The sequence below is a fragment of the Paroedura picta genome, chromosome 1 (assembly GCF_049243985.1).
Source record: "Paroedura picta isolate Pp20150507F chromosome 1, Ppicta_v3.0, whole genome shotgun sequence".
NCBI lineage: Eukaryota > Metazoa > Chordata > Lepidosauria > Squamata > Gekkonidae > Paroedura > Paroedura picta.
The window spans coordinates 99,484,730-99,499,789 of NC_135369.1; the positions used below are offsets into that span (position 1 = coordinate 99,484,730).

The window sequence follows — 15,060 nt, forward strand, 5'->3', positions numbered from 1 at the left end:
TTTCTTCTCAGGTCTCTTAGACACGAATGCAAACCTGGCTGGGAGTTCACATGTATAAAATTGGACGATATTTTAATCAGAGCACACAATCTGAAGACAGCCAAATTCAGCACCACAGCTTCCATTCAACCGCTTCAATCACATGGATTTCTTATAAACCCCTTTTTACCTTAGAGTCGCTATTAAGGTCACCATAATCTTTGTGAAAACTTGTGGGGAAGATGATAGGCTGAATGGAAGTGCCTTCCTTGTACAGGTAGTGATCTTCTTTGAAAGCAAAATGCAGTTACTGCTTGGCTGTATAGACACATGAAGATAGGCTTCCTTTGGGTCCAAGGAAGTCAGACAGTTGACCTGAATGACTTGGGAGGATAGTTCAAAATGATTCCATTCAGAAATTTTGCTTTCACGCCCACAGGCTGAGTTCCTTTAGATTCTTAATTGCCCTTCATTTGCTTGATTTTTTGGACACTATAAGCAGAACAGAATACACTCCTTGGGAATGTTGGGAAGTGGACACAGGCTCTATAGCCCTAATTGCAAGGAGGTCAAATCTGTCTCTGCAGTACTGGAGATGGAATGAACCAATGTCGAGGGAGAGCAACAAACTATTTTGTAACCAAAATCCAAAATTGAGAGAACCCAACCATCTGCTGTAGTCTTCTTCCAAACATTTGCATAGTTCTGTAAATGGCCCCCAATCCTGGCATCATGCTGAAGGTTTCTTTTCTGGGTTTACTCTGTCTCATTTGTTGGTAATGAGCTGTCTATGCTGAAATTTGGATTGATAATTGAAGGCATGAGCACTCGTGAACTCTAGGAGCAAAAGGACTGAAAGGATTTCCCTTTATATTCCTTTTACGTATTCACTGAAATAGAAGGCTTTACCTTCTTTTACTTCATTTCCACTAGCACCTTATCTTAGGTTCTTTCTCCAAACAAAAGTTGACACAAGAACTTTTCCACTGAAAGCTTGGACTTGGGCAATGGATCCACCTTCCGATGTTTAAGCAGCAAGTTTCTCCTTATAACCACATATGTTGCCTGAGCTCTGCATCTTGAGCCTGATGCGAACTGGGCCACTTGTTGTAAGCATTAGGAGAGAACTCTTTAGTACTGATGGGTCTGGTTCTGGATCTGTGCAAAGTACTATTGCCCATGTCTGCCCTCAATAAGTTCCCCTCAACTGGATTCAACCAGCTTAACTTGATACACCGTTCAGTTGGCCCTTGACCACTTTATCTCCCTTCCTAATTTTAACCTTTTTAAAATGAATTTTCTGGTAATCCATCACAAATGGATAAACATTTCTACTTTTAGCCATTTGGCCATAGAATTCCATCTTAGTAATTAGCACATTATTTCCATTATATCATCTTTGCACTTTATTTGCCCCCTCTTGTTATTCATTCTCACCCCACTCAAGATCTTCTAGGGATTTTAGTCAATTTGTTATATTGTATCAATATATTGTTTATAGAAAATAGTAATAATAATCGCTCTATGCAGGCCTACCCTTATCCTTGATCCGTAAACTACAACTGGTTCAGAATGCCATGGCCAGGATTCTCACCAATACGCCATGGAGATCTCATATCTGGCCTATACTTCAACAAAGCTGGCTCCCAATCAAATTCCATGCTTAAGGTTTTGGTTCTTACCTTCAAGGCCATACGCAGTCTGGTCCCAGTGTACCTGAGAGACTGTCTCTGCCTATACTCCCAAAAGAGCACTATACTCCACCACCACCAACTGGCTGGTGATCCCTGGCCCCAAAGAAGTATGTCGGTCCTCAACAAGGGCCAGAGCTTTTTCTGTCCTGACTCCCACCTGGTGGAACTAGCTCCCTGAAGGAGATCAGGGCCCTGCCTGAACTCCCACAATTCCGCAGGGCATGAAAAAGGGAGCTTCTCCATCAGGCATTCCCCTGAGACTTAACCAACCCAATAACATCTACAGGTCCCCCCTCAGACACCTCCATGGCCTACACCAGTCTGACATCTCTGGGGGTTTATCTAAGTTGTTGTTCGTATTATATTATTGTTGACTTAATTCATTGTTATTGTGTTAATTTAAACCACTGTTGGATTATTGTTGATGTTATTTTGACTATGTTCTATGCTTAGGTTGTTCCATGTAATTTCCACAACGTTCTATGTAAACTGCCCTGAGCCATATGGGAGGGTGGTATAAAAATCTAATATCTAATCTAATATAAATAAATAATTCATGGTTATCAGTGGCATTCTGAAAAATGGTAGTTTCTTGTTTGGTTCTTGGTAACCTTAAAGAGGTACCTGCTTTCCAGTGTCAAAACCCGACAGTGATTTTTTAGGGACATGATTCTGATTCTAAGTCTTAGCCTGTGAGCAACAACTGATTTATGTGTGCCCTTGTAGCAACTTCTAGAAACCTTTGTGAAAGCTTTTATGGGTCCATGTGTTAAGCAAACAGAAAAGTCTCCTTCCAAACACCCACTTTGATGGTCATTTCCATCAGTCTATTTCAATTTTGTTGTGTTTTTTTCCTAAATATTTTAGGGGAATGTATGGGGTAAATATTTCAGAAAAGGAATAAGTAGAAAAAAGTAACTGAGTTTTGAAAAATCCCCCCTTCAGGTGTCAAAGACAATTGAAACTGGTCGTCACATTGAAACAAGGCATTAGAATCTGAAGTAGTGAACATTTGCCAGGCTCAAACGTCTATTTTTAAGGCATAGTGGAAGCTCCATGGCTTGTATAATGGATTATTCACTATTTACGTTCTGTTTGAACAATATAGTCAATTATTACAAGAAACCCATCTCTCTTTGCAGAGGGCCATCAAAGCTTCATAGAGGAGAAATCCTGATAAATTCAGAACTAGATATTGATGAAGTCACTCTAGAGAAGTTTGCGTTTTCAAATGCTCTTTGCCTATCTGGTAAGTTGTATGCATAATGCCCTCCATTGTTTTCTGAATATTATTCACAATAAACTCAGCTATGTAATAAGTGATAGAAAGTAGGAAATTGTATCCCGTCTTCACAAAATACAGCATTACTTTGTGTTCCTTACTGTTTCTGCAACCTCTCTGACCCCCAGAAATATTATTCTTAGGGCTGCAGGAGCTGCACAGAGGACTGTATTGACAAGGGGATGAAAGTGCTTTCCTCCCTCTTCTACAGGTGCAGCTCTGCTGATAGGAGGGGGCAACTTCATCCCCCTCACTCTGGTCCCCCCAACCCATGTGGTCATTTCCCTGCATTGGGTCCCTCAGCCCAGAAATGAACTCTCTGGGGATCAATAAAAGCTCCAAGAGCAGTGAGAAACAGGAGCACAGGAAACTCCATGTCTCTTCCATGCCTAGATGGTTGGCTACAAGCTTGGCATATCTGTACATTTGACCAATAAAGAAACTTTTTATCCTCAAATGCTTCTATGGTTAAATCACATGTGTACTTATGCAAGCAAATCTTAACCAGGTATACTGTAAAGTTACTTCTGCATTATAAAACTGAACTTCAGTAATCGATTTATTTATTTTTGTACTTCTATTCCACCCTTCCTCAAAGGCTCAGGGTGGATTACAGCATTTTAAAAAACATAGAAATTTAAATCTAGTTTCCCAAGCTCCACATAACTAACACAAAAGAGGGGTATGGTAGACATCATAGTAAACCCCAAGGTCTAAATAGGTTGGGTAGGGTTAAATAGGGTTTTGCGAGGGGGGTCAGTCAATTGTACAGATGTTGTTCAGTGCTGAGGTATGTGAACAGTACCCTTGAAGAATCTTGCACTACTATAACTGTTTTGGTCAACTGAATCCTGATGTCCACTCCAGCCTTTTCTCATGCATGAACTAAATTTTCTTTGAAAGTAGTTCTTAGGGTACATTTAAAAATATTTTCTGTATTTTTGAATCATAGACATTTTTATTTCTTGATGCAAAGCCAAACTGCTTGAACTAGGACTGAATTAAAACCTATAAATTAACTCAGGCATACTTTTTAGGTTACTTAGAAAGTCAAGATTGCCTAATGTTTAGAAACAACCCCTCTGTAGAATTACAATATGCTTTTATTTTGTGACAAAACTTAAGGCAGAGAACATGTGGGGCATGCCTCTTGTATTTTTTTTCCTCTTCTGTAGTAAAACTGGCAATATGGGAAGCATCCTTGGATAAATTTGTAGAATCTATCCAATCAATACCAGAGGTATTTGATATTTTTCATGTACTTATTCACTCAATTTATATACCACCTCTCATTATTTATATTGAATAAACTTAGGCAGAAAAGCATAAGTTTTTGGATACATATTTGGATTGAAACTTCAATGTAAACTTACATCTAAATATAGGAGCACAAAATATTTGATTTAAGGTACTTAATTTAAAGCTTTATGTTGTAACCAGGAAAAGCATTTCATGATCTTGTTAAACCAGTTTTGGAGTGTGTTACAGGAATATTTTATTTTAGTGAATGTGTGACTTCAATTTAATTATGAATCCTCATATTGACAGATTTTAATGGGAAGCTGTTCAGAAATAATTACGCAACAATGCAAAGGAGGATGAAGGCAGCTTCTCATGTTAACCCAGCCTGCTGCATGCTTTAGAATTAAATACAAACCTAAGAGGTAAAAAATCACAGGATGAAAAAGAAATATAATTATCTCACTGGAAAAAGGACACTAAGTTGTTCCTGTCAGTGCTAGCTAAATATAGCAATTCCCTTCCAGATAGCCTTGATACTGTGGAATCTGTCCTTCTCTGGTTCTTGGAACTATCAGTTGACAAATACCATATGAACAAAAACTTTCAGTTGTGGTAATAATAATTTTACAATTTCAGGGATGCTCCCTTTGTGGTATTACCCTGACAGAGTCAACTAGCCTTTAAATAGAAAGAAAATGTTAAGCAGAATCTATTAACAGAATATGTGTAGAGGGATCAGGCTGTATCTCGTTCTCCTGCTTCCCCCACCCCATCATTCAGCCTCAACTCAAGTAGCCAAAAATTTCAGCAAGTTCTGTAAAAGGAATACCCATTGCTATATCCAGATACTCCAATTACATTTTTCTTTTTTTTTAAAGAAATTCTTTGTACCATTTGAATTACGAAAGAACTGTTTGCCTCTAAGTACCTGACAATATGTTTCAGGAAGTCAGTAACAACAACAAGACTTAGGATATATTCACCGACTCCTTAATAAAGTATGCACAACCTAATGGCTTATTGCCAACTTTTTGCAGGTACTAAAATCAAGACGGAAGGTGAAACTTTCTCACGCTGATGTGATGCAGAAAATAGGGGAATTGTTTGCTTTAAGGTAACTCTATGAAAATGGGGGGGGGAGGTAGGTTGGAGTCTAGCAGCCAGCCTCAGTTTCCACTACATATTTAAAATTTCTATATTTTTTGAAGGGGGTGGCTGTAGAGGCAAGTGGAAATTATGTGAAAACAATAAATATATTATGTGAAAACAATAAATATATATTATGAGCCTCTTGTGGTGCAGAGTGGTAAGGCAGCAGACATGCAGTCTGAAAGCTCTGCGCATGAGGCTGGGAGTTCAATCCCAGCAGCCGGCTCAAGGTTGACTCAGCCATCCTTCTGAGGTCGGTAAAATGAGGACCCAGCTTGCTGGGGGGTAAACGGTAATGATTGGGGAAGGCACTGGCAAACCACCCCGTATTGAGTCTGCCATGAAAACGCTAGAGGGTGTCATCCCGAGGGTCAGACATGACCCGGTGCTTGCACAGGGGATACCTTTACCTTAACCTTTAATAAATATATGCAATTCTTAACTATCAAACCTAAGCTTACTGTACTCTACTTAGAAGAGAAAATGCAAAATTTATAATTTAGCAGATATAATTATACTGTCACATATTTATGATATTTAGAAATATAAAAGACCACAAGTAAAATGGCAAGTATAATCAGTACTTGAGAGATGCCTGAAAATTGGACCCTTTGCTGCCTTAGCACGTGTCTTAAATCTGATTATCTGAATGGTAAGAAAAAATGAGTTGAAATTCTAAAAACAAATTTCATGGTAAACAAAAAAGCATTATTTGTACAGAAACATACTCATGCCATCATACTAGGACTGCACCTAGCTCTAAGTAGTCTTCCTTAATGGAAGAGTCACTTCATTTGGAGGAAAGCTGCTTAGACTGGAGGAAGGCTTCAAGCTTTAACCAAAATAAAAGATGGGATATAAATATTTTTAAAAACTTCACTCAATGGAGTGGTAGGATCGTACCCAATATTTCATAAGGTTTTTTTTTTTTTAGTGTACTCCAGATTTCAAAAATTGGGGCCACCTCTCTTGTCTCTGCCAAAAGGCACCCTATTTCCTTGTTTTCTTTCTAATCTTGATGAATCTAAATTTTTAATTTATTTATAAACTAGCATTCAAGCCCGTTGCATCCAGGAATGCAACAGGTACTAGCGGCGTTCTCCCTGCCCCCCTGAAGGAACAGCCAGTGACTCACGCTGTATAGTGTGGCATAGGCGGGGGGCAGCGGGTCGCTGGGTGCGCAATGCAGGGCTACGTAGGAGCGGGTGCCTCAGCAGGTAGTTAGGGGCTGGCCGTGAGGCTTGGAGAGTGCCTCTTGGCCAGCTGAGCCGCTAACACCTCCTGACGCGCTTGGGCGACCTGCTGTTTGTGCTGGCTGCTGGGGTGAGCTGCCCGCAGACAGCCGCTGTGGCAGGGCAGGAGCAGGCTTCTCAGCTGCCAGAGATGGGAGGTGTGCTGGCGGCTGGGGTGATGTGCAGCGTCCGCTGGAGGCTGTGTTGATCGGCAGGCAGGGTAGGCTCTGGGTGCGAGGCTGCCAGAGCGCCTCATGGCTGGCTTCTGCAGGCAGGCGCTCCAGGGGTGGCTCAATCCAGTCTGGGCACATCCGGATTGGTCTGTGCGGGTGGAAGCGCAGTCTGGACACCGGATGTGGTCCCAGACAGTGCATCGGCCACAGGGTGTTTCACAAATATTAAGGAGAACTGTAGTAAGGATATGATGACATGACATGATGTAAGTATAATACAATAAGTTCCTACATTTTTTTCAAGATCAAAATAAAATAATGTAGATAAATCTGGACAACTTAATTACTGAATAAAAGTCTATAGCAAAATATAAATAGAATTATCTTTAAGACCAGAAAATAATGACATTGCCTGTTCCATATGGCTTAGTGCACATATCCAAATAAGTTCAATGTTTGTAAAATCCTCTCTTTTTTGTAACGCCAATAACTTTAAATGTAAATGAAATTATTCAATTTTATTCCAAAAAGCTTTGTGTTGTGTTCTTTTCAGTTTCCAAAGTTTAGCAAATATCAACTTGGTGGCCATTATAATATATGTGGGAAATTTTCTAAATTTATTTGAGATAGAGACTATGTCGTTGACTTAAAAAATTCAGGAGAGCTAAGCTATGCTCTGCCAAATCCCTTCCCCACTCCCCCCCTTTCTCTGCTAATTGACTTTGATATCAGCAAAGTTACTTGTTCTTTGTGTGGAGCATATTCTCTGCATAGAAATACAGTGTTAGTGACGAGTTCTGTTTTCCCCAGAATTCTACATTTTCCTTAATGCTCCTACCATTGTACTTAAGGTTGGACCTTTATCATTTGTATTTCTAAATAATATATAATACATAGCTCAAAATATGCCAATAAAAGTAGGGAAAGGCTTTTTCTTGGAGCAATAGATCACTGAGTCATTAAATGTAAAACATTTTGCCTTTGGAACTGGCCTCCTAGCTGACCCTTTAGTGGGCAGATATCCTTATCCATTGTCGTTCCTCTATATATTTCTGAAACAGCCTAAGGGGTGGGGCGTGTCCGGCTATCCAAGTTGGAATAGGCCAATCAGGGTGCAGCCAGCTTTGTCCTGATTGGCCCTGCCCCTGTGGCTCCTGCTCTCTGGCCCTGGACTCTAGCCTCTTTGCTCTCAGACACCTCAGTTCCTGGAGCCAGCAGCAGGTGAGAGGCCCCTGGGCAAAGGGTCGTGGTGGAGGGCTTGCTAACGAGGGCCTCCTGGACCGCTAGGCTGGGCCTGTTCACGAGGGCCTCCAGGCCTGCTGACAGTCTGCTAAGGAGCTCTGTCTTGGCTCTGCTAACAAGCTGCCCAGCCCCCGTCCGCCCCACTTGATTTGGCTGTGAGCTGCAGCCCAAAGCCACCTTCAGCTGCCTGGCCAGGGGAGGGGACCCTTTCAGGACCCATTCTTAGGAACAGGCTTTGAAGCTAGTAGTCACATAAAAAAGAATTTAACAAGCATCTTATGGCTATTTATTTAATATTAATCTCAAATTATTTTTTTTTAATTTTGCTTGATTGAAAAGAGAATGCAATATATCATTTTTACTGAGTGCTTGGACTAGACACAATACATTAGCATTACTATCTAGATTGGGAATACAAACCCATGATTAGAACTCTAACATCTATGTACCCTTCCGCAGGCACTGTATAAATCTGAGTTCAGACCTGCTGATCACTCCAGATTTCTACTGGGATAGAGAACACCTGGAACAGCTTTATGATAAAACATGTCAATTTCTCAGTATCAATCGCAGAGTAAAGGTACCTATCCTGTTGTTGTTTTTCCCATATTGACAAAAATAGTCTTCTTCATTTTGATGTTTGTTCACATGCGTTTCTGCTGAGAAAGTCTTACCTTGTAGCATTTCTATTTTCATCCCCGTTTATGCTTGCAGTTCCATATTATTAGTCTGTTCCCTTACCCCTGGACTATAAACCACTCTCTACTCTGAGTTAAAATGAGAAACAAGGCCTTCACACATCAGGGAATAGCTTCATGGAGTGTATTAGTCTATTTCTGCACCACTTTTAAACCCAACTCACAAGTCCCCAATGTGATGGACATTTTAAACATTAGAACAGTTTTTAAGGTGTGACTGTGTGTGCGTGTTGATGTGTAGCAGCCAGGCATGTATGTGAGGCAAGGGGGTGAAGGCTTGGTGAGGGAGGGCGAGAGCTGTAGGGGCAGGGCCAATCACGGTGCAGCTGGCTGCACCCTAATTGGCCCTGCAGAGGCCGGACAGTCCATCCCCCAAGGCTGTTTCATAATTATTAAGAGGCACCAAATTGATAAGATTTGAAAACAGCAGAGAGCCAGAAGCAGATTGCAGCTACCTCTCAGCTGTATGTCAGGATCCTACTGCAATTTAAAGCTTGTTTTGTGGTTATGAGCAGCAGCCTGCTCCTCCACATGCAGATCAGCTAAGATGCACTTGGGCTAGTCACAGTCCTGTTAGAGCTGTTTTCACAGCAGTTGTCATATCTCTCTCTGCCCCACTTACCTCACAGGGTGTCTATTGTGAAGAGAGTAAGGGAAAGCAATTGTAAGCTGCTTTGAGACTCCTTCAGGTAGTGAAAAGCAGGGTATAAAAATTAACTCTAAATGGATTGTAGAAGACAGTCCAAGGATCAGTTATGCAGGAAGGAATAGGCTTTTTCTGTCAGCTCAGCATGGGCTGGCTTCTCATACAGTCCAGTTTAAAACTGGCTGCAGAAGAAATCCGCCCCAGAACCTGCTGTGCTATGGGAAGCAATCAGTTAGACACAGCACAGCAGATTCTGGGGCCAGCTACTCCTACAGTGTGGTTTAAATTGGTGTAGGGTAAAATAAAAAGGAGAAGGCTGCTCTCTCTTTGAAAGAACACATCTGTTCTTGCATCCTGTGCTGCTGCTTGAAAAACAATTTGGGCCAGCTTTTCAACTATGGCTCCACACAGATATGGCCCTGAGTTGGTAATATTCAGGTTAGACTACTGTAATGCACTCCTTTTCATAGAATCATAGAATTGGAAGGTACCTCCAGGGTAATCTAGTCCAACCCCTTGTTCAATGCAGGAACTCACGACTACCTGCCTACCCACAGTAGACTTCTATTAAACTGTGAAGATGTAAATGGCTGTAAAATGAGTTAGATTCAATTCCAGCAGCACCCTAAGAGGCTAACAGGACACTCAGGGTATATATTTTTGTGAGGCAAAGATTCCTTCATCGGATACAAGTAAAGGTGGAGATTCCCCAAGTCCCTCCATTCCAGTTAGAATGTGGGCAGGGTATTACAGAGAGTGCAAAGGTACAATACAATACAGATGTAATCAGCTCAATTAGAGCAGGGGAGAAATTGCTTAGAGGCAGAAAACTAGCACTTGTAGTAAGAGAGGATTCCTGAATTCCTATTCAGCCTTGGGAAGGGGGTCCATTGTTCAGAACTTGTGAATAATCTCAGGTTCAGTAATCTCACAACATAATCTTCCCTTGAGGTTTCTCTCTTTGAGGACTGTCAGTTTTAGGTCAGCAATGATATGTGCTGCAAGATTAAAATGCTCTCCCACTGTTTTGAGTATTGTGATTTTTGATGTCAAATTTATGACTATTTATTCTTTTGCACTGTGACTTACCTGTTCAATATAGAGAGCAGAAGGGTGACACGATGTCATATGTAACACTGGAGGAAAGCAAACAAATGAATGAATCAGATGGATGGCTGGTATCATTTGTAGGAGTTGGGGTTCAGGATGTTCCCTAACCCAGACAACCTGATCCCTCTGAAATGTACCAGTCCAGTTTGGGTTGGGTCCCTTCTATCCACTTAGAGACTGGGAAAGAAAAGGGTGGTGGGGGGAGCCATTTCATCCTGACAGCCAAGAGGCCCAGGGTCCATTCTGTCAGGCCAAAAGGGCTACAAGTTATTCAGTGTCTGGGAGACCCCACCAAACAGCTCGTCCCCTAAGGATCAGCCCAAGCAGATCCTGGGGAGAAAACCTTTCTGCAGGATCAGCTGATTATTGGGCTGTATGGGTAATGGTGCCCTGCACAACATGGGATCCTTGGAATCAGCTCCCGCCCACCCCCACCCGCCTTCTAGCCTGGCTTCTCTGATAGTCGAGGAGCCTGGCTAGAATGGGCGGGAGGTAGTTTTGCAGGCTATGCAGTAGGGCAGCGGTCTGCAACCTTTTTGTTGCTGCAGACCGCTGCCACGGGGTGGGGGGAGAGGGCGACCCGGGCCCCGCACATGCGCGGCAGCCCCGACGGCATGCTGGCAGCCGCGCTTCACTCCCCCCCCCCCCGAAGCAAGAAGCTTGCTGGGCCGCAAGCTAATCGGCCGCTTTGGCGGCCGATTTGCTTGTGGCCTGGCAAGGTTCTCGCTGCAGGGACAGGGAGCAGCCTGGCACCAGGCTGCGGCCCACTGCAGTAAGGGGACATTTCAGATCACACACACACATAGAGCCCAAGCTGATCCCAGAATCAGCTGTTTGTCAGCAAGATGGGGTGGGGGGAGTGATCAGCTGTTAACTCTGTGCCCTACTACCAAACCCTACTGACAATTCCCACCCACATCCAGGCCTGGCTCCTCTTGTCAGTCAGAAGAGACAAGCAAGGATGGGGGATGGGGTAGGCAGAACCAGTCAACTCCGTACCTTGCTCTCTGGCCCAGTTAACAGCTCCTGTCCACCCTCCTTCCCCATCCAGGCCTGGGTTCTCTGAAGCTAGGATGGGGGATGCAGGCAGAACCAGCCAGCTTTGCCCGTGCGTTCCCCAACCCTGACATCACTTTTTAAAATTATTATTATTATATTTATATTTATATCCCGCCTCCCCCGAAGGGCTCATCTTCCCCCCTCCCCCATCAGAGGGACCAAGCCAGGATGTCAGGGTGGGCTGTTTGGCCAGCTGGAGGTTCAAACCCCCTCCCTAAGCCCCCCCTCCACAGCATGACGTATCAGATCATTCTCCACCACCACCTTCCTATAGAGCAGAATGGGAGCCCCTTTATTGGTGGACAAGGTTGCCTATCAGTTCTGGAAAGCTGCACTATTGGTGTTTCCAGGGCTGCAAAAGTCCATCCTTGCCCAACTTTCAGGAATACTGATGAGTTCTCCAGTGTGTCTGCTGAGTGCTGACTCCAACACAGCAAACATGCCCAGCCTCACCATAAACCTCCGGACCAAGAATCAGATAAGGGGTCAACGGAGAACTGGGCTAGCAGATGGCAGCAACCCCTAGTTTGTGAGCCACCACCTGGGCTATTTTCGGGGAGGAGGGGAAGGTCGTTGGTTAGTGTTCTGGGTCATGCTCATACCTAGGTTTTGGATCTCTTGGTAACAGAACGGAATGCAAGAAAAACTGTAAACAATTGCACGTGGACACCTCCTTGAACAGGAACGTCCTCAAAGAAGAGAGACTTGTGATCTGAGCCAAAGTACTACCAAGCACTCTGAAGCAGTCAGTTATTTGTTGGGCTGTAGGTTATTCATGAGGCCTCTTCTGGGCTATTTAGATGGTCTTTAACAACGTTATTTAGTCAAGACTCCTTTGAATATGAATGCTTTTGTACCTTTACTGAAGGTGGTGAATGAAAAACTTCAGCACTGCACAGAGTTGACAGACTTAATGCGAAGTCACTTGAGTGAAAAACATGCCCTGCGTTTGGAGTGGATGATAGTGATACTGATTACAATAGAGGTTAGTCCGTAGCAATAGTCTTTTGTACTGTGCAAAGAGATATCAGTCACTCGTGGATCTTTTAAGAGCTGGGAAGCAACACATGACTAATTACATGGGTTTCTGTGGTTTTTGTCCATGTGTTTTTTTCTTGTAATAATTTTGAACAGTATGAAGAAGCTTTGAAGTTTGACAGGAGTACTCATCGTGGAACCCATGGCCACTTCTTCAGTGGTATCGAGTGGTGTACCTTCTCTGACAAACTGCAAAGGCCTTTGTATTGGGGAGCTGCTATTCCCTCCTGTTTGGCTTTTGTTATTTATAAAGAAATTGTGGTTTGGAAAATGTATTTATTAATGTTCTGTTTATTTTGCAGGTCATGTTTGAACTTGGCAGAATGCTTTTCTAATAGATGCAATAAATAGCTACAGAGAGAAGTATTTGTCAAGATTCTGGAGACCATTCTAACTATGGATCTTGAGCTACTTTCTTCTGAGTAATGTACAGACACTTGTTGCATACATAAATATTGATTGGATCAAAGTTAAATCACTTCCTATATTACTTGAAAATTATGGTGTAGAGTAAGCTGATCCTTACTTGGGATGTTTTTAAGCTCTTTAGAAAAGAGATGATTAAGGCTAGCTTTACTAATGATATATCTGAACTGTCTCTGTTTCATCTGTTGAGCTAGACGAAATTGAGTAGTTGAAGACTGTACCGCTGCAATTTTTGGCCTGAAAGATTGCACCTTGGTTCAAAGGTACTCTTCTCGTGTATACATGCCATGTATATTGAGCAACATGAAGTGAAACCTTTCATAAAATCTTACCACTACATGTGCACAGATTGCCCATACACAAGAAAGGCCGCAGTTTGGGCCAGAAACAGAAAACTGAGCCAAGCTCAAAAACTGTTTTAAAGAAAAGATGTGTGCACATACACCTGTGGCAGTGACTGAAACAGAACTGAACCTGAACTTTCTTGGCTGCCCTGAACTAAAAAATGTACTGAACTGCCAAGTACACAAGCTGGTTACTTGTTAAAAAGAAGTCGTTTAACAGACAATATAGGAAACTCTTAAGAATTGTCAGGTAGGGCCCCTGTCTTCTCCAACTGTAAACCTCAGGATGAAGAGTGCTGGGAATGGTAGTTTACCATTGACTCTTGAAGTTTACCAAAAAGCTTCTCCTGTGGACTAATTTCACACTAGTATATATTTAAATGATGAACCAGTTATGGCTAATTTTTCTCTGTGAAAGAAAAGGGCTGCACCAAGTCCAGTGAAGAGTCTTTAACAATAATAAAAACCCCAACACATTTTGCATCAAGCTTCTTCCAGGGCTTATCACTTCAGATTCTAAGTTGAATGTTACTTTGCCTTCTACAAGTACCAGTTGTATTGATCACTATTTAGAACTTTTTATCTGTGAGCCCAGTCTTAAAAAGCCTAAAAATCACCCTGCCAAGTAAGTTCTATGTCCCTTTTATCAAAACATCCTGTGTCCAGTAGCAGTTAGTTTTGTACCCCAGAAGCTTATAAGAAGGACATACAAGTGGCAACATGTTTCTTTGCTTTTTGGGTGCATACTACCTCTGAACCTGAAGTTTCCATTTAATTCGTAGCTATTATTTTCTGCCATCTGGCAGATGTGCTAGATGTGTTTTTGTGAAATACAGTGGTCCATTCTGCATGACTTTAATATAGCACTAGTCTTGTATTTTGTTTTCGCCACTAAAACTACGTTCCACATGACGTCGTGAGCAATCTGCAACACTCCTGCAACACTAGCGCTAAAATCGCTTCGTTGTAGCGATTTCTGGGGAATCCAGAAAAGTGGATTCACCCGCAGAAAATCACTACACTCCTGCCAACAACCTGCAACACTTGCGAAAAAGACTTGTGCATTCTCAATGTAGCGGTTGCAACAAAGTCCCTCCCCCTGGCTCTCCTCCGAACTTCTGGCGAAGCGATCGCCATTTTTTTTCCCCTCGGGAGCGAGCGGGGAAAGCAACGAACCAGCGAGGTTTGATTCACCCAGCGAGGCTTCTCCGGCTACAGTCCCTCCACAGAACTACTTTAAAGCTCCCCTAAGTTCCCAAGCACAACACAGCCCCCTGTTTGCCAGTTCCCTTTAATTTCGGCCAAAAATCGCGCCCCTGCGGGGGGGGATTTTTTTTTCCACTCGGGGGAACGTGGTAATGATGACTCGCCAGCTCACATGCCAGCTAGATGGGTCTCTACATTAGGAAGAATCAAGGCATATTCGTTGAAACGTGTGTGTTTTTTTAAAAACTGTGCTTAAAGGGAAAGGGGCTTTTCGGGAGCATGACAACAACTGCCCATTGGCTGTTCGTTTGATTGACGGCCAGGGGCGGGAACAAGCACAGAAAAAATCGCTTCCTTTCTAGCGATTCCTGCGAGACCTGAAACCTGTGGGGAACGAATGAAACGCTACTGGATTCCACTACAAATGAAGGTATGCGGAACGCCGAGATTCCACTATTTAAAATAGCGTTATTGCTTTGTGAAACCAATTGGCAACATTGGTCCTTGTGCGGAATGGGACAGTGTCAGTCCCGAACACAT

At 42.7% G+C, this 15,060-nt stretch overlaps 1 protein-coding gene across 4 annotated transcripts in view; it reads left to right on the forward strand.

The window, feature by feature from the left end:
* RMND1 (required for meiotic nuclear division 1 homolog) overlaps positions 1-14,173 on the forward strand; it is a 42,768-nt gene extending 28,595 nt beyond the window's left edge. For all 4 annotated transcript variants that reach the window (XM_077349772.1, XM_077349762.1, XM_077349783.1 and 1 more), the window contains 6 exons: positions 2,816-2,922; positions 4,131-4,195; positions 5,235-5,311; positions 8,453-8,573; positions 12,375-12,491; positions 12,847-14,173. In XM_077349772.1, coding sequence (XP_077205887.1) covers positions 2,816-2,922; positions 4,131-4,195; positions 5,235-5,311; positions 8,453-8,573; positions 12,375-12,491; positions 12,847-12,879 — 520 coding nt within the window. In that variant the 3' untranslated portion in view covers positions 12,880-14,173. The remainder of the gene's footprint in view (positions 1-2,815; positions 2,923-4,130; positions 4,196-5,234; positions 5,312-8,452; positions 8,574-12,374; positions 12,492-12,846) is intronic.
* Positions 14,174-15,060: the final 887 nt, after the last annotated feature.